Raw genomic sequence first — 25,583 nt, forward strand, 5'->3', positions numbered from 1 at the left:
TGCCAAGGCACCTTTGCAAACTTGACCTTCCTAAAATTAGAGTGGGGCACCTGTAAATATTTACTAACCAAGCCACAGTGTCAGTGTCTGTGAAAGTACACCGTGCCCAGAACAAGGGCACTCCTGTCATGCAGGCCTGGATGGGCCTGGGGGTGCTCCAATAGAAAGGTAGAACCTTTGGACTCTATCAGCACAGGAAGGAGGCAGCGATTCACTGATTAAAAAAAAAATACACACAGGACTTCCCCAATTCTTTTCTGTGTCTTCCCTCCAAAGCTACAATTTGGGAGCAGGTTGTGGATGGGCAACATTGGATTAAGATCAAGATTCCTTCTTTTATGAGTCTAATGGCATCTGTAGGCTAAGCTTCTGAGTCTTCCAGGCAGCAACATGGAACTTTCAACCCAAGGGAATCCAGGTGAGAACCACATTTACCACTATTTGTTATTCGTTCCTTCGCAAGCATTTTTCATCATCTTCTGGGACAATAGGAAGAGCAACCAGATGTTCCCTGATTGGATTAGAACTGACTTTTGATAAACCCTTTCGAAATATTATGTTGGTTAGTAAGGCCTTTTAGTTTTAGTGTTGCTTTTATTTCTTTTTCAATATCTATTTTTCTCTAGAGGTTATAACTGTGTATTTCTCTCTCTAGATTGAGTTTTTCACCAGGACTAAATGATTACTTCTTGGGAAGAAATCCAGGCTTTTCTGAATCATTTGGAAGTGGATGGAAGTCTTTGGTTCTAAAATAACCATCTATTGCAGAAACTAGATTCAGGTGTTGGCGTTGATGAGATGGCATCTGAGTGTCTAAGACGTTCCCCTCTTGCCTCGTTCATCTCAGAACATTCTCTGACTGACCCTCTCCTCTCTGGATAACCCAGGTCACTTAGGAACTAAGTGATAAGCCTGGAGAGCTGGCCTTATTGTGTAGAGATCAGCATTTCACATCTCAGCTAGATGAATCCAGCCAAATTCCCTTTTGTGGGTTTCACCAGCATTTGTTGATGATACTAATTATTTTCTGTGATATGGTCTCCTTCACAATATTTCCCCCAGTCCTCACAGGAGAGTAGCACCTGAAGGGGCATGGCCTTCCTTTACAAAGGAAATTTGGAGAATATAAAGTTGCTTGGAACATGCATTAGATTTCGCAAAGCACTGTTTTCTCTCTGTGGATATTGATTGTGTGTCATTCCCCCAAGGTATTAAACAAATAAAATCAGCCACATCATATTTGCTTGCTCTGGGAGCAAAGCATGGTAATCTCACTTTTGCGAATTTCACTTCAGGGAATTTGCTAGTGAGTGGATTTCTCAGATACCGACTTGCTCAAATGAATAACTCATTCCTCATTCACTTTTTGTCTTCCATTATCCATTGCCTCCTAACAGCTTGGGTGGGGGCTAATTCATCTCGCTTTGCTGCCAGTCACCAAGATTCTGCTTTTGGTTCGAACACAAAGCCAGAAGCAAATACTTGGAGGCCTCCCTGGAAAGTTGGTGGGGATGCTTGAGAAGCACCCTTGCTGTGTCAATATCTGCTCTGCTGTGCAGGCTTCTGGTAATCAGGAAGCCTAAGACATACAAGGAGGCAGAATCACTTGAATGATTCCTCTCTTGCATAGATGCCGAGGCCCCTTGGAGCATGGATGGGAAGGAGATTAGGTGAAACTTTGGAATAATAACATCAAAGTCAGGGCTTCTCCACTGCAGAGGAGTTACCATTTGGTGTCGGATGATTTCTCTGCTGAGACGGCTGTCAGGTGCACCATTAGAATGTTTAGTGGCATCCCTGGCTTCTACCCACTAGAGGCCAGTAGCACCTTCCTTCCCAGTTACACCAAGCAAAAATGTCTTCAGACATGGCCATATGTCTCCTGGGGAGCAAAATCATCACAGTTGAGAGCCACTGCTGTAGGTGGAGTGATAACAGTTTATTTACTGAGGTTTTTCTTTCTGGTTTTTTCCTTAATCATTTTAATTCTAGGGTCTGGGTTCTCTTGGTTCAGGTAAGGCCCTTCCAACTACTCTTAAAACAGAGTAGTTGCACATAGGACAAGGCCTTGTGGGATATTCTGGTGGTTCAAAAAAAACCAAAAACAGGATGCTTAGGAATAAGAGTTTTAGATTAACTATTTCTGATCCTGTTGTGTTCTAGTGAATTTTGGAGGACTTTTTATTAAAAATTTATTTTATTGAAGTATAGTTGATGGGCAATGTGTTAATTTCCACTATACAGCACAATGAAACATTTATACATATATATGCCTTTTTCATATTCTTTTCCATTATGGTTTATCACAGGATATTGAATATAGTTCCTACAGTAGGAACTTGTTGTTTATTCATTCTATAGAACAAGAGTTTGCATCTATTTATCCCAAACTCCTAATCCATCCCGTGGAGAAATTTTCATGTTTCCCTCTTCCTCTCTATTGAGTTGTATTTATTCATTGATTTGACCAGCAAACAGCTTCCTAGTTCAGTTTAGAATGTGAAATGCTCATTCTTCCTTGTCCCAAATCTCTCCTCCTAACCCATCGCCCAAGAGATGGGCAAGCTCCGGCTGTCCAGGAAACAGGCAGGGATTGCCAGTTCCCTATTCAACCCAAACCATTCGATGAGACTCCGGAAATCTCCCGGCAGCAAATACCACTCTGGATCCCGCCCACGTTTTCTGGATCCGGAGAGGCACTGCCTCTCGAGGGAGTCACCACTCCCCACGGAGGCAAGGTTTTCCTGCCTGGAGCCCAGAATAACACGTCAGCTGCTGAGAACACCTCGAATCTTATTGATTTCTCTCTCTAGTCACGTTTTCTGTTCGGTCTCCCAGACGGGGGGATGAACCAGAAATCATGCTTTTGGGGGAACAGATTTTTCATAGGAAGGAACTAAAACACCCTGAATCGTCAGCAGCCTAGTCAGTGCTGTGAACCCCCCAGCCTCGTGCCATTTCGACTGAATCAGAGGACAAGGTCCCAGTCACCTGCTTGGGGCGTTCACGCCTCCTAGCGGGATTTTTTTTTTTTAAGCAGAATAACAGGAGAGCCAAAGCGTGAGCAGCAGCTAAAACAACAGAGCCATGAAAAAAAACCAGTCCCCTTTTCTAGGCCTGTCTCCTTGTTCCAGGAGTAGTGAGCAAAGAGACCAATTAATAGCATGGATGGAAGCCGAAGGACAGACGGTTTGCTTGAGAAGGAAAATGAACATTCTCGCTCCTTGATCTATGCCAACTTTGCACGGGGACAGCTGCTGCCACGGGTAAACTCCACTATAGGTTAGCCGTGCCGCAAGGTGTGTGTCACCGCGGTCCCAGGATGGCACAGGGACTCTGGTCTCTCCCTCGCTCGCACCGTTGAGCTCTTATCCTTAAACGAACTTGGTTTTTTGACCAGCTCACTAATTGTGATTGAAAACACCAGCTTTCCCAGCAAGGCACAAGCCCTGGAGTTTAGCAGCAGCAAGACAGGCCCTAATTGCTCCATTTACATAAAAGTAGAAACATACAACTTCTAAATATAGATCTCTGGCACATCGCGCCTTTTGCAATTACAGTAAAATAAGGTACCACAGTTTCCCTCCCGGCTCCTCGAAGCAAGCTGCTCCACCGGGTTCTCCAGGGGCCGCTCCTCCAGGCGAGAACAGAGCCCTGCAAAAGGCTCCAGCGAAGAGACGAGGAGCTTTGTGAAGGAGTCAGTAAATCAGGCCTCCTGCACTAGGTGAAAAGCGCGGTGGCAGCCGGCCATCGTGCCAGCGCAGTGGCGGGGAGGACCGGGCTCTGCGATCCGAAAGGGGACAGAGCTGGCGGGGCGGGAGCGCTCCCCGCGCGCCTCTGTCCGCCTGGGAGCCAGCCCGCAAGTCCCCTTCCTGGTCCCTGACATTGGCCGTGGCTTTCAGTCTTGGCAGTGATAACTGGGTTCAGAGATTCCCAGCTGCACTTACTGATCAGTGATTTCCCTCCCCCCTCCCTCTCTGAATTCTCTAGCTGCCAAAAGGGGGGAAAAATCAAGAGCTGCTCTTAAAAGAAGTTGCCCTTGCTGGTGCTCCGGGTAAAAATAGAGGCGGCCGCTGCGCAAGGCTTGGCCCAGACTCCAGCCCCGCGAGCCGAGCTCGAGCAGCGGCCGCGATCCGGCGTGATCCCCGGGAGCTGCCAGCAGGTGTTGCTCAAGGTACAGTAGCAGGCCGAGCAGCGGGACCGCAGGGCCGGGGTGGGGGAACTGGGGCGCGGGGGGAGGGGGCAGGAAGTGAAAGAGAAACCAAGTCGAGGAAGGAACTGGAGATGCTGATCAGGAGCTGGGCGGACCAGCTCCTGTACTCCCCGGAGCCCTGGAGTCCGGCAGGGAAAAGATCATTCCCCATCCACAAGAGTCGACAGAAGTTATTTTAACCTGCCTGCTTCCTCTACCACCTCCACCTCATTTCCACTGAGTGAGGAGGCATTTCCCGCGTGGCTCAGCTCCGAGGTTGGGGATTCAGGTGGAGAATGATATCACAGCTGGTGGGCTGACCTAGGCAGGTGGGCACTTTGGTGGCATCCGTGGCCAACGCGATCTGAATCACCCGAGAGAGAGGGTGGCTTCTCTGGTAGGGGTGCTGCATATTCCTGTGACACGTATGTTCAGAGAGAGGCACCAGGAAATTTTTATCACTCAGTATTCTCTGAGCACGTGCTTGATCCTGCAGTGGAGTAGGTGGATCCCACTTTACAGATGAGTACACTGAGGGCTGAGGTTATCTGGTTAGTAAGCTGTGGAACTGGGGTCTCATCCAGGTTGATTTGTGCCCCGAAACTCATAAACATGGTGCTATTTCCAGGACACCAGGATTCCTGTGGGGAAGAGGGGTGAATTTAGATGCCCCCCAACCCCAACCCCTAGGTCTCATCCAAAAAGGATGGGGAAGTTCCTTTCTTATAGAGAGGTTGGATCCATCCAGTTCAAACCTGATGGGCAGCTTTGGAGTTAACTAACACTGATCCTGTTTCCTTCAGATTCCTTCAGTTTCTCTACAACCTAACATTTTATTTCCTACTTCATTTCTGAATATGCAATTCTCAGACTACACTGCCCCACCCCAATACACAGTTCAGCACCTACACGTGCTCTGTGTTTAGCCAAGACAGACCCCTGGAGACAAACTTCTGGTGTCCTAAAGGAACCTGCTTAAACTGCACATCAGGAGACCAGAGTCTCTGTATTTTGCTTGTGGGCACAGTGAAAAGTTTATTTTATGCATGTTAAATCCTGCATACAAAACAACATATCTGGTCATATGGCTTTCATTAGCTCCCAATTTTGCACATTTTATTCAACTTGTCATGAATACCCGACTTAGGCTTCAGCTATGCTGCTTCTAACAACCCTTCACCAGCATTCTTGTCTGAGAATTCCTTCCTCCTGTGTTATCCCTGACTAGCTAACACTGTCTCCTCCCTCCCCCAAAACACCCTGACCAACTTAACTCCAGTTTCAAGAAATGTTCACTTTTTTTTCTTTAATCTCATGTTGTATTTGTAACAATTTAGAAATCATAGGACTTGAAGTTCTGATAAAGAAGAATCATGTAGGAGATTCTTTTTCTTTTCTTTTTGTTCTAGTTAGATTGGGATTCTAAAGGCTTGGGAAGCATACTTATAAAGTTCACTAGCAGAGAGTGACTATTTCCAAAGTTCTCAGTGATAAATGATTTATAAAGCAGGTATTCAATTTCAAGATGTAAAATAATAGTGTAAGTCAGGAGAGGGAAGAACATCATCCCATAGGGATACATATTTCCCTTGGCTTTTTCTCAATAAAACATCTTATTTTAAAAAATTAAGTTTTTCAAGATGTTAAATAATGCTGTAAATCAGGGGAGAGGTGATCATCCCATATAGGTATAGGTATTTTCTTATTTTTTTCCTCCCTGGAATATCTTATTTAAAAAAGTAAAATCAGAATCTCTAGGAAGAGCACTGTGAACTTTCTTCCCTGTAAGAAACAATAAAATACTTTGTAAATAGAGGCAACCTCATGAAGTAACAGATGCTTATGTGAAGATATAAAACTGAGCCAGAATATAAGAAGAAGTGTGTGCTCAATCGGTCAAAGAAAAGTTGAAAGTTGGACCCTCAGTGAGACAGAGTTGTTGGATTCCAGGATTGTTCTAAAGGGGAGTCCAGTCAGTCAGACATTTCACTGGCTTACTGATTGCCCAGTAGTGTTACTGAAGCCAAGAAAGGCTTTCCATTAGATAATGAGTTATGAAATATGTCTCACACTGGAAAAACCAGTCATCTGCTGATGTCATGCTGATTTTAACCAATCCCAAACAAAGCCCCAGCCCTCCTCTGCTTGACTGGTACCAATGTGTGACTGTACAAATAAGTAGTACAGTATAAAACTCCTCAGTGCCAATACCATGAAGAGGAACCCGGACAGCTCTTACTACATGAGACAAGAGTCTGCTGGTGAAAGAGAGGACCGGAAAGGTAATGCTTTTTAACTTAACTTCTGAGCTCTTTCCACATTCCTAGGCAGGATGGTGAGCAGGACTTTTACAACTTCTTGGCACTTCCATGCAGATTGTGACCTGTACCTTTTTATGTGTTCAAGCAAGTGAATAGTGTTTTTAACAGTAGAGCATGCAGATAGATTATGTGTTTCTACAACCCAATTCAGCATCTCTAGGCAAGGACTTGTGTCAAAGAGGAAGCTAATTTTTAAGTTATATTCACAAATGGTAAATTCAGGGAGTACACACAAACTCACATACAGAGAGGGTCCTGATGATGAGTTACATGTATCTAAATGCAGGTATTGGGACTCTCAAGTTGTTTGGAGTCATTAAACTTTGAGTTCTATTTCAACCTCTCTTGTAAAACTTAATTGGACTGCAAAATGCTTTGGGTACTGCATATGGGATGCCAAATAGGTAGATTATGTTATAAATCTTCAGTTTCAAAGATATTTTATTAAGCAGTTATTAACACCAATGCCACCCTTTCCCCATTCTCTTCCACCATCCCCCACTAGAAAAAAATTAAACTCTTCAAGGAATGTTGACAAAATCTGAACAGTAATAGCAGGGTAACTGATGTTCCTGGAGGTAAAAATCCTAAAGGTGGCTGGTCACAGAGGAAGTCTCACAGGCAGATGCTTTAGAAAAGGGGGATGGGGTACCAATTCAGAAAAGCTTTGTTACCTGTGCAAACTGTAATTTTAACACACTGGTCTCACCCTCCTCCCCTCGCCCTCAATTCTTATGCTTCTAATAATGTTATTTATTAACTTTTCCCAACCAAAGTGCATTGCTTGACTATAATGCTCTGAACACACTAGGTGTCAGATATAAGCTGACTGTATCTACAGAAACTGAGAGGGCTTGCTTATGTGTGGGAAAGAAACTGAGAGGGAAGGAAAGCTTTAACAGATGGACCTCTTAAAGATACTTCTGCAAGATAAAAGCAATAAGACAGAAAAATGAAAAAAGGGAGGGGGACGGGGGTAGGAGAATAAAAAAAAACTCAGAGAGGCATTGTTTAAAAATTCACATTTTTCTTTTTCTGTGAACACTGAAATCCATGATGATTTCATCTGTGCTGTTCCTTTGAGAGAAAAAGAAGCCAGTCTGTTGACTGGTCCGGGATGTGGATAGGGGGCAGGCTGAACAAACTACCCCATGACAGAGAAAATTATTTACCAGTATATTTTAGAGATTCTTCCCCTGCTAGGACCAGTTATTCAAGTCATAGGAGCTCACTGTTTGTATACAATAATGTGGGAAAGGCCAGCAGAATTCTGCATTTTACCTGTGAAGACAGAGCCAGTGGTGGTGAGCTGTCACCTGTGAGTGTGTGTGCCGGGCAGGAAGGGTGGCCGCTAAAGACGGGGGACAGAGCTCACTTCACGTGACACAAGTGTGTAACCCGCTGCCTGCCTGTGGGTCTTTCAATGCCCCGCTGCCTGTTGCAGTTGGAAAAAGTAGAGTGTATTATATGACCCCAAACAAAAGTTCTGTTTGCCCTCCCCTCTGGTCGCCTGCCAGTGTTGATGGCCCTGAACATTGAAATATGAATGAATGGGGGAAAGGACGGTCTGCAGGATTCCCTCCAGGCCAGAACAGTCAGCTGGTCCCAGGGACGCAGTGGCCCCTCTCCTTGACCTTCACCACCTGCCTGCCCACCTCTGGGCACCCTGAGCCTCACCTTCCAGGCAGGGGCCAGGCAGGGTGGAGGGGTACTGCGGCAGGCTGTTTCAGCCTGGTCCTCCCTGCTGATGGAGACAGGGCGTTGCTTGGGGCTTTGCTCGTCCCTCCGAAAGAGGAAGAAGGTGAAGCAAGGGGCCTGGGCAGAGAAAGAAATAGGGTGAGGGGAAAATGAAGAAGAAGTAGAACCGAATCAGGAGAATTTCCTTCCGAAGGGAAAGTAGAACTCCAGAGAATGGTGATATTTGAAGAGAGGTGTGTGCGTAAGGGAGCAGAAGGCAGGCAGCCTGTCAGAAAGAGCTGTCCCTCCCCTTCCTAATCACAGCCTTTACTCACAGACAAACTCCCTCCCTCTCCCATTCACTCACTCACTTAGGGCCAATCGCTCTGTCTCTCTGTCTCCCTCTCTCTCTCCCCCTCTCTCTTTCTCTCTCCCTCTCTCCCTCCCTCCCTCCCTCTCCCCCTTCTCTCCCTCTCTCTTCTCTCTCCCTGTCTCTCTTTCCCTCCCGTCCTCTCTCTGTCTCTGTCTCCCCCCCCCACCCTGTCTCTCCCTCCCTTCCTCCTTCCCTCCCTCCCTCCCTCTCTCTTACTCGGAGACAGTCAGAACTCTCCTCCCTGACAGCCACAAACCTACAGCACTGACTGCATTCAGAGAGGGAACCTGCAAACAAAACTTCACAGAAAACTTTTTGTTCTTGTTCCAGAGAATTGACTGAAGAGGAGAAAGGAAAAAAAAAAAAAAAAAAGAAAGAAAGAAAGAAAGAAAAAAAAAAAAGAAAAAAAAAAAAACACCCTGTGCGTGAGGGGGGAGGAAAAGCAGAGCCTTTTAAAAGGGCAACACAACAACTTTTGCTGCCAGGATGCCCTTGCTCTGGCTGAGAGGATTTTTGTTGGCGAGTTGCTGGATTATAGTGAGGAGTTCCCCCACCCCGGGATCCGAGGGGCACAGCGCGGCCCCAGACTGCCCGTCCTGTGCGTTGGCCACCCTCCCAAAGGATGTACCCAACTCTCAGCCGGAGATGGTGGAGGCCGTCAAGAAGCACATTTTAAACATGCTGCACTTGAAGAAGAGACCCGATGTCACCCAGCCGGTACCCAAGGCGGCGCTTCTGAACGCGATCAGAAAGCTTCATGTGGGAAAAGTGGGGGAGAACGGGTACGTGGAGATAGAGGACGACATCGGACGGAGGGCAGAAATGAATGAGCTTATGGAGCAGACCTCGGAGATCATCACGTTCGCGGAATCAGGTGGGTGCCTGCCCGGGGATGGGGGTGGGGGGCACACTGCTCTGACAGCCCTCGGCGGCGGAACTTCTTGCCCTCCAGCTGCACCCTGCCTGGGAAGGTCATGAGTTATTAGGGGACGGTAGCGGATGGACCGCGGCGGCGGTAGGGGGGTGGGGAGCAGGGGAGAGGACCTCCCAGAGCTGGGGTGGTGGGGTCCTGGGCTGAGCCCTGGCAGGAGATGGCTAGCTTACATTTGCTCAACTAAGCCGGTCGTCCCGGAGGAAGCTCTCGGCCCAATGTGGAGCAGGAAGGCAGTCTGAGAGAGAGGCTCCCTCGCCCTGCCTGCCCGGGGAACTAGATCAGAGGAGCCGGAGGAAAGTCGGGGCATTTTCTGGTGCTGAGGGGAAGCCCGGAGGCTTCCGTACCCCATCTAAAGTTTTTACTGTGGGTGGGTGGGGAGGGTGGGGTGGGTGAGGGGATGGCGGCAAGCGCAGGAGCGGGATGGCATGGCCCAGATGAAGTCATTGTCTTAAAAACATCCCCTTTTCTTTAAAAGTCCAATCAGGGGCCACATCGAGGAGCAGGGCATATTAGTGACAGTCATTTTTACCTTTAGAAACTCTGCCTCTAAAGACACAAGCATCACATTCTAGGCAGTGAAGAACGACTTTGGGGGGTGGGGTGGGCTAGGGAACAGATGACATTGAACCGTCAGTCACTTTTGGAACACTGACTTTTGCTCTCTGAACTAAAAAAAAAAAAAAAAAGAGTTTTGTTCTCTGTAAAGTTACTAAGAGCTCTCTGCCAAGGAATGCAACCTTGACAAAGTGCTCTCAGATACTACACTGAACTCCCACTCAATCCTTAAGAGGAAGAACTTTAATAAATAGATTCTAATCGTTGGCTGAGGACCACACTAACCTGTTGCTGAAGAAAACAATACCTGTCAAAAGGGCCTACTGGAGACCAGGGGTCAGGTTATTTTTACAGTTATGTGACCCAGATCCTTTTGCCTGCCTACAAGCCCCTGCGTGCTGCGCCTGGGCACACACAGATGTGTTAATTTCATGTTACTTTCATGGTAATGCCAGGCTAAAGAACTGCATCCCTTGCCAAATCCATTTGAAAGGAATGCCATTGTTTTGTTTGGTAGAGCATATGGCCAGTAAAGTATGTGCCGGGACTCCCAGCATTGCTGTTTAAAAGTTTGCCGCAGCAGTATAAACAATTAAGGCAACACTCAGAATTTCCAATCCTGAAAACCTGTTGACTCAGATGTTATATTTTCAAGAAAACCATGTGAGACCAGGGCATCCTTCTGGGGGTGGGGGGGTGGCGGGGGGAGTGGAGCAGATAGCCTGGTGACTTGCTGGCTCCCCCTCCTAGGAAAAGCTCTGGTGTCCCGCGGGCAGTTTAGCTCTCTCACCAGAAGCTTCTTTCTTTTCAAAAAGGTCTGACTTTCTTCCCTTAAAGCTCTTTTTCAATGCAGTCCCAAAGGACTTTTCACTTTATCTCGTGAAGCTTACTGAGGGAAGGAGGCAGGTTGGAGTCTTTTTGAGCTGCCACCCAATTTTTCTTAACATTTTCTGAGGTCCTGAGCGGGGAAATGGATTCCAGTGGTCTAGGCGCTGCTCCTTCTTCTGCCACCATAGGGACCCTGTATATGTTTTTATATACTAATTGCCACACAGAATGGCCTTAATTGCAGCTCTTCCTCAATTGGCTTTACCCACATCATATGACTGAGCAGACCTATGCCTTTGGCCACTTTTAACTGTACACCTGATGCTAGCAGTGCACCCGCTTCCTGACTTCTCCAACTTGTAAAGCAAATTACTCCTTTGGCATTAAGAGATTTTGCAGAGAAAGAATTTGAGTTTTTGCCTTCTTTCTTACTTATGGCCTTCATCTCAGTGCCAATCTTTTTGTCAATTATATGAAATCTCCTCATTTTTCAAAAAACCTTTTCTGGTACCTGTTTGGTTTGAAAGAAATTGAGCTACTTTTTGAAAAGGTGGATTCATTTAACTCACGTGTTGACTATAGTTTAAGGTCTATGATAGAAAACTCCTCTGGATTGAATTTACAGCTTGACTTTGGGCAAGTTGCTGGCTTCTTAGAAAAGGTTTTTGACGTTTGCTCATTTTTCTCATTTGAGAAGTCTCACGTACCAACTTTAAGTCGATTTAGTATGATTTCACAAAAATGATTGCTCTATGGACAATCTACTCTCCAAGTAGAGTAAGTACTATGTGAGTATTTTGCTGCTCCTTTAGCTAACCCAGAAGAGAGATTTATCATCAGAAAAATTGTCGTGAATATATGAAAATGTCTTGTTGCTCTTGGAATAATTCAACCTTAGTAATTCTCAAATGACGTCACACATCAAGATTTTTAAGATTGGCAAAGGGCATTCAGATTTTTTCTTTAGATACCATTCTGTACAGCATAGAATTCAGTGTCACCTGCATGCATGTCACAAATGCTCACCCATACATGCATTCTTCAGCCTCATGGTTCCTCGCTTGAGGAGTCATGTTTATTGTTACCTCTACTCATTATGACGGTTGAATAAGGCCATCACAGTTGAAGGACTCGCAAAACTCAGGTGCCAGGAACTTTTTGAACTGAGTCTGTCCCTTGTATTCAGGTGGAAAGCACCCCGCCTTGGTAAAGCTGATATGAGTTGCTGTTGACTAAGCGGTAAAGCATTGCCCTCAGCTTCTCTGAAATGTATTCTCACAAATAACAATGATTTTCTTTTTATATCTGTAACCCCAGATTGCTTACCAAGGTGAATGCATTTTTTGCAAGGCTGGCAACAGCATCCTTTGTTGTTTAACACCTTAAGGACCAGGAGGAAGAGATGGGTAGAGTCCAGCCAACTATCACCATAATTATCATTGAAGCCAAATTAGTGGTCTTCTTGACTTCTCTCTCTATTTTCTCTTTTTATGATTTGTGACAAAAGCTAGTCAGTCAAAGGAGGATAATGGTATATTTGAGTCTCATGCTGATTCTGGTAATGAGGTTAGCAATTGATAGCACTTACTGAAGAAAGTATAGGGAAAGAAAGACAAATCAAGCACCAAGAAATAGAAAATACGCACACAGCCCAGGTGTTGTTGAAAGCAACACCTACATTTCCTTCCTTAGAACATTCTAGTTAACAGAAGATTTGAGTTAAAATGTACATACACAAATGTTCCCAGACAGAGGTCTGAGGTGGCTTGCTAGGATGACTGTTTTCCTCCACCCCAGGAAAGCCATCTTAAGGTGGAGATGACTCCCACTACCCCATGCCTATCTTCTGAACTTGCTGGGAATTCACCCTCACAGAGGTTATACACTCTCTTCTCTGAATAATGAAAATAATCGGCCACAAGAGGGCGCATTCCAAAGACTTTTGCTCCTTACCAGTTAATCTTCCAGGGAAACAATTTCACCTACTGGAAGCCCCAGCCTGCATCGCCCTAATCTTGCTGATTAACAACCCGCCCTCCCCGCCCCTCCCTTCTTCCTTTCATCCTGCAGGAAAAGTTAAGATTTTATGGGTTGAGAGGAACATGACTACCTGTAACATATTACATGAGACAGAAGGTAAGGGAATAGGAATTCTAGTGATACATATGGACATTCCACAGCTCTATGGAAGAGGAATGATAAATTTCAGAAGCAAACAAAGCGGAGCGGGGAGAAGTGTGACCGTGAATCATCAGCAATCCTGATTTGCTCACACGTCTCTCCCTAATACGGCTGCCTGGGCTTTGACAAAAAACTTCTTCCATCTCCCCTGATGTGGTTGCCCAGTTGGCCCGTTTTATCAGCAGTTTTTACCAGCGACAAAGGACAAGTGACTTCAGACAGGGAGGAGAAAATCTATTTATTTAATGCCTTGTGGGAACAGCACGTAAGGCTTTGGAGGATGCGTTTGTTTCTGCCCTGAGAGTGTAGAGAGAAATGGTGGAGAAAAGATGTGAAAAGAGATGGTTTGGGCCAGAGGAGGAGGTGTATTGGAGTGGGTGTGGGGGAGAATCAGGGTAGAAATTCAGTTTTTATATTTGGAAAACCCAGAATCATACCTTCCCAGGCACTTTGTGTAAAAAATACGTGTTTCTCTTGGCCCCTCTTCTGCTAAAATGTACTCAGGCACGATGTCTTAGCTGTAGTTTAGAATGCTTTATACCCGACTGGTTCCTAGCTCCGAAACCCAAAGTGTAAAAGTTCTCAGGAACTTTGGAAGAAGTCTCTGAAAGTCCGAGGGTTAAACCTTCAGAAATTTTTTCTCCTTTTTGGCATCTAAAATCTCTTCCTCTCTAAATATTCAACCTTTTTTAAAATTGCCATTTAAATGAAAGATGCAGGAATGTGGCCGAGCATTTACAATTCAATAGCAGATCCTAAGCAAAGATATTAAGTCTTAAAAAAAAACCAAGATAATTTATAACCAAAGTTCTGCTTCGGCAAGACCCTCTCCTGCAGGTTAAAGGAGGCATAACCTTCAAGGCCTCACTTGCTGCTTTTAGCAGAAATCCCTGGAAACAGTCCAGATGCAAAATTAGTGCTTCAGGGAACACACATGCTGTATTCTCCCATCAGTGACTGTACCCTGTCTAGGCACAGGGAAACGTTGATGAAGAGATGGAAAATGAAAGTAACAGCTGTATTTTACAGCGAGCCCCCCCACCCCCACGTGGTGAGTTTAACTCCTCCATAAACAACAAGGCTCTTTACATTAACTTAAATTAGAGACTTAATTACCCACATGGAGAAGGGCAGCATGCTTTAAGTAGGACCCTGGTGAGGAGAACAAAACATATCAAAAATGAAACACTGCATGTTAGTATCATTTATTTCATTGGAGTTGCTCGTGGACCCATGAACCTGCGATGCTGGTGGGGTAGGAGCAGCATTTTGTATCCTAGTGTGGGGGAGGGGGAACAACCCAGAAGTTGGCTGCTTAACCCTTGGCATGCCTGCCTATATCCTTGAGTGAGTTATGAACATATTTGAAAAACTCTGAAAGCATCAAAGCAAAGGAAAATGTGCTTTCAGGTATTTTTCACTTGCAGGTTTCCAAACTCATTCCTCCATTCAATGCCTCCCACTCAGAAACATTTCTGAGGTGTTCCCTACAAGGTGCGGTAATCATCTCTCCTATCCATTTTTAGACACTTTTTTTTTTTTTTCTCCCTTTGGTATGTGTCCACCAAACTCAAGAGAGGTTTAAGTGATGAAATATTATCACCCACATGGGTTTGCGTGGGACTTCTTAGTGAATTACTCAGGCAGAGCAGGCTGTGATACAAGTGTTGCTCACAAGCCTCGGGAGGGAAAAAATAGCACAGAGGATGAAAAGAATATTATCATAGCGTAGGTAATGAAAGGTTAGCAAAGCCAGCAGCTGTATCTAGTTAGGTAGGTAATAGCGTAGGAACCCGGTACACACCAGTATAAACGAATGCTGTACCACAAAGCACTATGGGAAGATTTCCGTTCCAGGATTTTATAGCAGGAGATATTTAAGTCAAGCCTGAAACTGACTAGTAATTGATCCTAAACACCGCAGCCTTAGGCAAACTCCTTCCATTTTTCGAATTGCTGTGCGTGGAGATTTGAGGATTGGAGCCTCCTGAAAGCATCATTGCACTACAGCCATCTGTCTCAGATAAAACACAGATAAAGCAAATGTAATCAAGTGACTACTTATATTTTTCATGCCTAAGAAATTTGAGGGTTGTAATATCTTTCTGAAACCTACAGCCCTGGTAAATATGAATTCCATCCAGCACCTAGCTCTCTTGTTCTATGCCCCCACCACTTCTGCAATGAAAGCTAGATGTAAAAGAAAAAATAAACGCACTGCTTAATAAGTCAGAATATAATAGAACTTTGAAAATGTACCTGCAAATAAGGTAGACATTAGGAAGCCTTGAATCTCTCTCTTCCCCCTGTTCTCCTGAGCATTATGGCAACGGCATTTTCGTGAAATTGAATCTCAGTTTTATTTTTTTCCCTGATAAAATATCATGCAATATACAAATAGCAGTTCCAGAAATGGACACCGGGAGAAGGAGGCGACAGGCATGTCAATTAGTAGGGGAAAATCCAAATGTCAGAAATCTGGGGGAGAGATCCAGCATGCAGGCAATGGAGGCAAATACAGGGAACCAAGTCTTTCTGCTCAGATCATTAAACTGATGCATATTTCAGCACAGTGCCTTTTCCCAGTACGCAGGCGATGCCATGCAGTTAATTATCAGCCAGGACCAGGATGAAAGTCATTTTATGATGACTCTCTGATCCTAATATAACAGCACCTGACAGATTGAGTCCCCTCTAATGAGTACTCTCTTTGTACAATCCTCTCTCAGGAACACTAAATCATTTGCTTCCAAGTACAGCTGCCTGTGGAGAAGGGGTGGGGCTATACTGTGCATCAGAAACCACCTTTTGAGAAATGAGGGGCTGCCCTGTAGGCTGTCCCTGGAAGCAAGGGGCCTTTGCTCCTTGGACCCTCTGGAGGCAATTTACATGTGCTTTCACTGGTACAAGTCAGCCAGTTAGCATCTCACCACCTCTTCCCAGCATCTGTAGACTTCTCTGGATTTTATTCAAGGAAAGTCCAACGTGGGTGCGTCTGCACTGCCAGCTGGACCCTCTCTTTACCGGGGACCGTCTACCTTCACCCTCAGCCCCTTCTTCCCCACTGGTTGAGAAAGGATTGTAGCAGAGCAGAGCCTGTGGAAATGAGTTACCTGAAACCCAGAGCGCCCTCCCAGCCTGGGGCCAGTCAGACTCTCCCGTTTCACACTCTTTCCTAGACAAGCAAATCAGAACCTTGTGCCCTCTGGCTCCTCTAACTTAGCAGCTACTCTATCTCTGTCTTTAGAGTGGCACCCTGTGCGGTTTAGGGTTTCAGAAGCTGGCCTACGTGGAGGCAGAAGGGAGACCAGCAGGGAGCTTGTTAACATTCTCTGCAGGGCAGGGCAGCTGTACCCACACTGGAGGGGACCACAGGCTCCTCCACGCCTGTTCACGGAGCCTAGGGCAGCTTCCAGCTGCCTTTTCCTCTCATCTCCGGAGGACTCTACAACTCAGAATCTACAGCTGATGATCTTTTGAGAGTTAAGTGATGAAGCTCTGCTTTGTGGTCTCTTCTCTTTTGTTTTCTTAAAAGATAAACAGTAACAACCACCACCTCCCAAACCCCACCAATTTTTAGCAAAGGAGAGTACTGGATTCCCATTTTGAAAAAAAAAAAAAAAAGTCCTCATGCTTCCTTAAAAATGACAGTTTTCTCCTCTAATTATTCCCCGCTCCGGTGATCTAATCATAAACCTAACTTCATGATTCATTTCAACTCCTGCCAGAGATGCGAGGTCGGAGGCAAAGGAATGCTGCTCACCACCACCACCACCACCATCAGAGCCAATGCCCTTTCAAGTTTATACAGGGATACCAGACAACCTTTCCTTACACATGCAGCCCTGCTGGGGCCCCGGCCTCAGTGAATTTACCACCAATACTATCACACTGTTAAATTAAGAACAGAATCTACAGCTCTCCCTGCACCGAAGAGCCTTTCTGCTGCAGAGAACTTGAAACCGTGCCTAAAATTTATAGTACTGTAAACATCTCAGGGCTGAGAGTGATAAGTATGGCTGGATTTCCGTTAGCTATAGAAATCCAGGCAGGGAGACCCCCTAGGGAGTTGCGAGTTCTAAGAGGAACTTTCAGATGGTTCTCAGATTTGTGCTCCTCCGGATGCATGTACTCGAACAGTCGGAACGAGGTACACACAGGCAGCAGTTGAGAAAAGAGAACTTGTTTCAGATACCACCAAGTGGTAGCAGGGGAAGTGAGGGGACCTCACTTTGATCAATCAAAGAGTTCTAGTCTGGACACCCACTTCTTACAGTAAGTGTTGTTGCAGGAATATAGGTGCTTGTAGTAAAAGAAGGAAATGAATGACTTTTTCTCATTTTAGAATTAGGCAAGAACTGAGTGGTCCCTGCATTCAACTGCTCTGCCAATGTAGGGGTCTCCTCTCTTATTAATAACTGTTGCTATATTTGGACTCTCTAAGCAGCATTCAAGGGCTTCCCTGGTGGCTCAGTAGTCAAGAATCTGCCTGCAATTTAGGAGTCGTAGATTTGATCCCTGGGTTGGGAAGATGCCCTGGAGAAGGAAATGGCAAACCACTCCAGTATTCTTGCCTGGCAAATTCTATGGACAGAGGAGCCTGGTGAGCTATAGTCCATGGGATCACAAGAGTCGAACACAGCTTAGTGACTAAATCTACAAACTGCATTCTAAAGGAAAGGAGGCAAAACTGCGGGATACAGGGGTAGGAGGTGACTCTCTTATAGTTAAGTGCTAAAGGTGCTTCCATTTGTTAATAAAGAAGCAAGTAATTGACTACTTCCTGCTAAATCCTGGGCTATGACAGTGAATGAGATAGACAGGACCTCAGACCTGGGGTGTCCTAGGCTGGACTGGCAGGAGAATGGGGGTGGAGGTGGAGGGAAGAGGGTCACTTCTAGGGGAAGAAGGGTCATCCAATCTAAAAGTCAAAGCTTTATTAAGGGCAGTCACTGTGGATGGTGTTTGGGGAGCAGGGGTCTTCTAGGTAGAAAGAACAGCAACTGTCAGTGCCTGGAGATGAGAGATGGTATGAGATGTTCATGCTGTGAAGCTGGATCACAAAGATGGGGTAGTGGGAGAGAACTGAGCTGGAAGGTGGGAGAAGCTCAGGTAGAGCCCAGAGTTCCGTGCAGTTTCTGTTTTATATTGAGGACAATAGGAACTCAGTGCAGGACTGGATGAAACAAGTGATGGGAATGAATCCACTTTTGGGAAAGATCCCTTTATCTGCTTAATGGAGAAATGACGGGAGAGGGGCCTGACTCCATGCTGGCCTGACAGCTTGCACATAAAAGAAATGGCTGTTGCAGTGACCCAGGAAAGGAACGGTGGGGTGTGAAGCAGGCTGCGGCCGTGGAGGAGGCAAGCCCCATGGGTACATGCCAGGAAGTGCTGTGTGTGCTGAGTTGCTCAGTCGAGTCCGACTGTTTGTGACACCACGGACTGTAGCCCACCAGGCTTCTCTGTCCATTCAAGGCTTCTCTCTCCAAGCAAGAATACTGGAGTGGGTTGCCAAGCCCTCCTCCAGGGGATCTTCCTAACCCAGGGATGGAATCCAGGTCCCCTGCATTTGCAGGTGAACTCTTTTACCATCTTAGCCACCAGACACTATGGGCAGTCTTACATAGCAGGGGTGTTTGCATATTTGTTTCGGGGATAATAGTGTTTCCACAGCTTGCTAGATCTTATACTATGTTTTCATCTATCTTATCCTGTTGGGTCCTTCCAAACCTATGAGATAATGGGCCAAATGTTACTATATTATTCCCGTTTTATAAAAGGTAAGACTCAGGTTAAGCAGTTAGTCAGCATACGCAGGCTCCCAGATATGCTCAGATCCAGTCTCTCTTCCTTCTAGAGTAATAGTTGATGAAGTTTCTCTGAAAAGGGCCAGAGAGTAAGTCTCTTAAGCTTTGTGGGCCAAATGGACTCTGTCGCAGCTACTCAAATCCACGTTCTAGTGCAAAGCAGCCAAGACAGCCTGTAAAGAAATGAGCCTAGCTTGGATTCAGTAACAATTCATGGGCACTGCAATTTAAATTTCATATAATTTTCACATGTCACAGCATCTTATTTGTCTTCAGCCATTTAACAATGTCCAAACTGTCCTTAAGATACATAGGCCTTCATTCGCAGAGCCTGGTTAGAGATGATTTGTAACAGAGGCTGCCATGCTTGCCAGAAATTAGGAGGTGGCCTTGAACCTGATACTAACGTATCCCTGCCTTCTTTTGTGCTGTGTTTCATCTTTAGGCACAGCCAGGAAGACGCTGCACTTTGAGATTTCCAAAGAAGGCAGTGACCTGTCCGTGGTGGAGCGCGCAGAAATCTGGCTCTTCCTGAAGGTTCCCAAGGCCAACAGGACCCGGAGCAAAGTCACCATCCGTCTCTTTCAACAGCAGAAGCACCTGCAGGGCAGCTTGGATGCAGGGGAGGAGGCTGAGGAAGTGGGCTTGAAGGGGGAGAAGAGTGAAATGTTGATATCGGAGAAGGTGGTGGATGCTCGAAAGAGCACCTGGCACATCTTCCCCGTCTCCAGCTGCATCCAGCGGTTGCTGGACCAGGGCAAGAGCTCCCTGGACATACGGATTGCCTGTGAGCAGTGTCAGGAGACCGGCGCAAGCCTGGTGCTCCTGGGCAAGAAGAAGAGGAAAGAAGAGGAAGGGGAAGGGAAGAAGAGGGATGGAGAAGGAGGGGCGGGAGGGGATGAGGAGAAGGAGCAGTCGCACAGACCTTTCCTCATGCTGCAGGCCCGCCAGTCTGAAGATCATCCTCACCGGCGCCGGCGGCGGGGCTTGGAGTGTGACGGCAAGGTCAACATTTGCTGTAAGAAACAGTTCTATGTTAGTTTCAAGGACATTGGCTGGAATGACTGGATCATCGCTCCCTCCGGCTACCACGCCAACTACTGTGAGGGTGAGTGCCCCAGCCACATAGCAGGCACGTCGGGCTCATCCCTCTCCTTTCACTCGACAGTCATCAACCACTACCGCATGCGGGGTCACAGCCCCTTCGCCAACCTCAAGTCGTGCTGTGTGCCCACCAAGCTGAGACCCATGTCCATGCTGTACTATGATGATGGGCAGAACATCATCAAGAAAGACATCCAGAACATGATCGTGGAGGAGTGTGGCTGCTCATAGAGTGCCCAGCCCGGGGCATGGGAGCGAGACGGTCCAGAGAAGACAGTGGCGATACGAGGACATGTTTAAGGTTTCTGACTGAAACAACCAGGAAAAAAAGAAAAAGAAAAAAAAAAAAAAAAACTAAAAGCAAAACCTGAAGCAGATGAAGGAAGATGTGGAGAAATTCTTTAGCCAGGGCTCAGAGATGAAACAGTGAAGGAGATGGGAATTGCGGGGGAGAGGGAGAGTGGGGTACCGTTCACTTCTTCCTCCAGCATCCAAGGGGTGACAGCAGTTGCTCAAACGGGAATATCATCCTCTCCTTTTCAGTTCCCTTTCTGTATGAGCCTCGAAGTCAACTTGTCTGGTCTGCAGTAATGTGGGCTGACACAACCCAAATAGCATCTAGAAAGCCATGAGTTTGAAAGGGCCATTTATAGGCACTTTCCCACCCAGTAACCCAGGTCGTAAGGTATGTCTGTGTGACCCTCTCTCTGTGTATATCAGCCCATGCACACACACAAAGACACACACACCCCTCGCAGACACACGCACATACCCACCACACACACACACCCCACTACACACAGATGAACACACATGGGAGACCACACACCCCATATGTACACATGAACACACACATAGACCTCATACACACAGAGACACACATCGAACACACACAAAGGCATTCCCACACCACACACACACATACACATATTCTGGTAAAAGAACACTAGTGTGCAGGTGGTCACACCTTCTTTTTCTGCACCACTTCCGCAACAAAACAATAACCAACATGAAAAAAAAAATTGAGAACAAGAATGGGAAGCATGAAAGATCAAGGAAAAAAGAATACCAAGTTACATTTCGTTAAGGTGCTTATGATCTTAGAACTATGCAACCTAATAGGTTTGAAACTGTTTACCTGAGAGAGAACAAAAAGAGAGACTTTTTTGTATTGGAAGTAACCTGATTAATTTTTATTTTCTTCAAGGAGAGATACTTGAAAGGAATATGTTTGTCCATCTGTTGGATCCAAACATTTCTATATTTTGTAAATGTTGTTTTTTTTTATCGTTTACTATTTGCACTACAATGGTGTTCGACCTGTCTAATCCTTATTTAACAAGTATTTTCTTTGGGTGGGGGTGGGGTGGGGTTCAGAGCTGCACTTAATGTGAGCTATAAAAGAACTGCTACAGCACACAAAATAGCTATTTTTATTATTATAATTATAATTATTATTATTATTTTGTACCTTAAAAAATAGACACATACACCAAAGACATTTGTGTGAGCCTTTAAACAGTCTGTCTGTGGTTGGTATCATTCACCATCAATGAGTCAGGGGTTGGGATTCAAGGTTGAGTAAGGTGGATTGTGTTCAGGCTTGAAAGACCTGAAAAGTTTGTTGTTGTTTTTTTTTTTGACTCCTTTTACATCCATGAAACAGGACATTTCATACTGGATGTACAGTAGTTGTACACTGTTGGATATCAAGTTCAACCAGATTTATGGAACGCTCCATGCTCGTGTGTGTATATATCCAGTGCTCGGGCACATGCATGTCTGTGTGTATGTATACATGTGGCGCATCGTGTCCATACACATTTTAAGCACTTCAGGCTGTCATTTTTTAATGTTCTTAAGGCAATGAATGTTTGTGTGCAAAACACAGTATTTTTAAGAAGGATAGGCTATCGTTTTTGCTTTTACTCTGAACTAGGTGGGCACATTTCAAAAATTTGTATGGGAAAAGCCTGGGAATTCCAGTGAATATTCAGCAAGATCCTCTTTTAATGTACAGGGATCCAATTCCCTCCTCTTTCTTGTCCTCCAACCCCATCCTACAAGTTACTTACTCCCTACAGGGAAAACAAAACAGGAAACTTGTGTTCAATCTAGGCTGATTATTTGGATAACATATGTATTATCTGTTGGAATCAATCTTAAATCAGAAGCTTTTTCCAAAAAAAAATATTAACCTGTAGGCCAGGATAAAATAAGTGGGTGCATTTAAAAATTTTTTTTATGATTAAGGTCTGGTTGTGAGAAATATTACCTGTGCAGCTGGACTCAATAATGTTGCTGTCACTAGTTAAACGATAAATAATTTGGGGGAAGGTGTTTAAGAGCATGGGAGTAAGAAAAAGAATGGGAAACAGGAATGAGGGCAGTAGTAAAAATCCCTGATATTTTAATTTATAGCCCAAATTCTTGCCATACAAATTGGTATGCATTGATTCAGATACTAAAAGAAAAGAAAGAAAACCACTTGGTTTTATAACTATCAAAGTACATGCTTAAAGCTAAATTGTTACTGATTTATCCTATGATATTTAGCTTGCCTATGTCATACGTTATTCATTTATGTGCTTTTTAAAATACAGAGCCTTACTTATACTGACTTGTTGAAAATTGTGAAAGTTGGGGGGAAAAAAGGTCTCATAGGGGAAATTATGTTTGTTAGAATTCTGTAAAATATTGAAGCTTTCAGCCCTTTGCCAATTTGTAGAATTTTTTTTAAATTAATAGTAGGAAAATAAAGTATCAGTGAGAAATCATTGCCAAGGTGGTTTAGCTCTTCTTGAGAAATAGACCAAATCAGTCTGCTATCTACTGGGCTGTATGTAGGCAGATTTAATGTTGTTACCTGGCTGTACATACTACAATCTAGAGGTTCATCCTTTGTTATGCAGGAAACCCCACACGAGTGCTTAAGAATGGATTCTAATTAAGTATGAGATGGAGTGCATGCAACATTGATACTTCCTCACCCTTAACCATTGACTAGGAAATTGGGCAGCTGAGTGTCATGAAATTTTCATGAAAAACTTTGAGGGCCTTTTGAACTTCTTATTTTGCATTGGAACGAATAGAGGAACCTACGAAAATAGTATGGAAAGCCAAGTCCTAGTTCACTGTGTAATAGCAGAGATGGCCCAGGCAATAGACAAAGTGAAAAGAGGTTGAAAAAACAGCTGATCTCTGTCTGTGGCTCCCATTCATCTCAAATATGTATGCCATCTACTGAAGCCTTTAAATCCTGGATGTGTTGAGGGTACAATGGAGTTTGATAAGTGGCCACAGTAATTAGTAGCAGAGCTAAATGAAATTACATATGACAATGTTTTAATGGGAAGATTTCATTTATTAAATTACATATCTCCAAACTTTAACTAAAATATTTTATTAAATGTATATGACCTCGAAATAGAATGATAAATTACAACTATCTTTGATAACTTGGAAGTTATGCAACTTTGTAAACAGCCATGTTGTTCATGGAGCAGTGTGAGGTCAAAAGAAAAAGCTTTTAAATTCCACCAGACTATGTCTTCCCTGTCTGTTTTCCTAAAGCAAGTTTAGCTTCATCTGATCTGTGCTCTTTCTGTAGGGCTCATCTCTAGGCTCTTAAAAGTCTACCCACATCCAGTCTTCAAAGATCTGAAAAGCATGTGTTCCCAAATAATTTTTAAAAATGCTAAATATGTTGTAGATTTGATTGACTTTTTCTTTTCCTTTTTTTTTTCCCCCAAAAGTAAGGTGAATTCCAGAACACTGAGTTGAGATTTTCTTGTCTCTGAAGACCAATCAATTTCATACTTATTTAAGATTGATTCCACACTCTGATTTTAAGGAGAGTACCTGCCTTCTCCTCTGAGATAGAACAAGTGAATTTTTTTTGTCACCCTAGAGAGATTGAACGTCAAGGTGACTCTAAAATCAGAAAAGGCAAATGCCTTAGTGCTATTAAGCTTAGACTCAAATGATCATGTTTACTTGAAAAAATGATTTCCTGTGGGCCTTTTGGCAACTTCTCTTTTCAATACAGAGAAAAACTTAGTCACCCTGAAATCCTACACAATAAATGGAACTTGTAGATGTGGGCAGAAGTCTTGGGGGTGGACACTGTGTATGTTTAAATTAAACCCTTTATCACTGAGAAGCTGTTGTATGGGTCAGAGAAAATGAATGCTTAGAAGCTGTTCACATCTTCAAGAGCAGAAGCAAACCACATGTCTCAGCTATATTATTATTTATTTTTTATGCATAAAGTGAATCATTTCTTCTGTATTAATTTCCAGTGGGCTTTACCCTCTATTTAAATGCTTTGAGAAACAGTGCATTGACAATGGGTTGATATTTTTCTTTAAAAGAAAAATATAATTATGAAAGCCAAGATAATCTGAAGCCTGTTTTGTTTTAAAACCTTTTATGTTCTGTGGTTGGTGTTGTTTGTTTGTTTGTTTTATTTTGATTCTTTTTTTTTTTGGCATATTACATGCAGTTCTTTAACCAATGTCTGTTTGGCTAATGTAATTAAAGTTGTTAATTTATATGAGTGCATTTCAACTATGTCAATGATTTCTTAATATTTATTGTGTAGAAGTACTGGTAATTTTTTTATTTACGATATGTTTAAAGAGATAACAGTTTGATATGTTTTCATGTGTTTATAGCAGAAGTTATTTATTTCTATGGCATTCCAGCGGATATTTTGGTGTTTGCGAGGCATGCAGTCAATATTTTGTACAGTTAGTGGACAGTATTCAGCAACGCCTGATAGCTTCTTTGGCCTTATGTTAAATAAAAAGACCTGTTTGGGATTTATTATTTTTATTTTTATTTTTTTGTCTTATTGATTTCCCAAGATCAACCTTGCACACATATCGCCATGTCTTTTTCTGGGTGATAATTTTGTTTCTACCGTAATTATCTGGAAGAGTATGAGAAAAATAGATTACATGGGAGAGAGAGAACAAAAGCTGAACTAAGAGAGCTCAAATAGAAAAAGAATGTATATTGCTGTGGCAGGCAGAGGTTTGTAATGGATTACAGGTACTTGTGAAGTGAAGTTGCTCAGTCGTGTCCAACTCTTTGGGACCCCATGGACTGTAGCCTGCCAGGCTCTTCTGTTCATTGGATTTTCCAGGCAATAGTCCTGGAGTGGATTGCCATTTCCTTCTCCATGGGATCTTCCCAACCCAGGGATCGAACCCAGGTCTCCCACATTGTAGACAGACGCTTTACCATCTGAGCCACCAGGGAAGTCTTTGTGAAGTGAAAGTGAAAGTTGGTTAGTCATATCCGACTCTTTGCATATCCGACTCCTTGAACTGCAGGCTGCCAGCCTCCTCTGTCTGTGGAATTTTCCAGGCCAGAATAGTGAAGTGGATAGCTGTTCTCTTCTCCAAGGGATCTTCTCAACCCAGGATTGAACCCAGGTTTCCCACATTACTAGTGGATTCTTTACCATCTGAGCCACCAAGGCAGGTACTTGGACCAGAAATATTTAAATTAGATACATTTTGTTAGCTTCCCATTTCTCAATGGCAAAATTCTTGTAGTAATAAGTAACAGGAAATAGACATTTCCTCTTTCTCTCCCTCCA

At 44.3% G+C, this 25,583-nt stretch overlaps 1 protein-coding gene across 1 annotated transcript; it reads left to right on the forward strand.

The window, feature by feature from the left end:
* The first annotated feature begins 332 nt into the window (after positions 1-332).
* On the forward strand, positions 333-21,015 carry INHBA (inhibin subunit beta A). The gene is made up of 3 exons (XM_068973063.1): positions 333-418; positions 8,894-9,437; positions 19,317-21,015. Exons 2-3 carry the CDS (start codon positions 9,050-9,052, stop codon positions 20,204-20,206), a joined length of 1,278 nt encoding a protein of 425 aa, XP_068829164.1. The 5' UTR covers positions 333-418; positions 8,894-9,049; the 3' UTR covers positions 20,207-21,015.
* The last annotated feature ends 4,568 nt before the right edge of the window (positions 21,016-25,583 follow it).

The sequence above is a fragment of the Capricornis sumatraensis genome, chromosome 5, assembly GCF_032405125.1.
Source record: "Capricornis sumatraensis isolate serow.1 chromosome 5, serow.2, whole genome shotgun sequence".
Classification (NCBI taxonomy): Eukaryota; Metazoa; Chordata; class Mammalia; order Artiodactyla; family Bovidae; genus Capricornis; species Capricornis sumatraensis.

Excerpts from the sequence above, each read along its gene's own strand:
- INHBA (XM_068973063.1), top strand. The coding sequence starts at position 9,050 with ATGCCCTTGCTCTGGCTGAGAGGATTTTTGTTGGCGAGTTGCTGGATT. Across the intron at positions 9,438-19,316 it reads CATCACGTTCGCGGAATCAG|GCACAGCCAGGAAGACGCTG; the intron begins GTGGGTGCCTGC and ends TTTCATCTTTAG.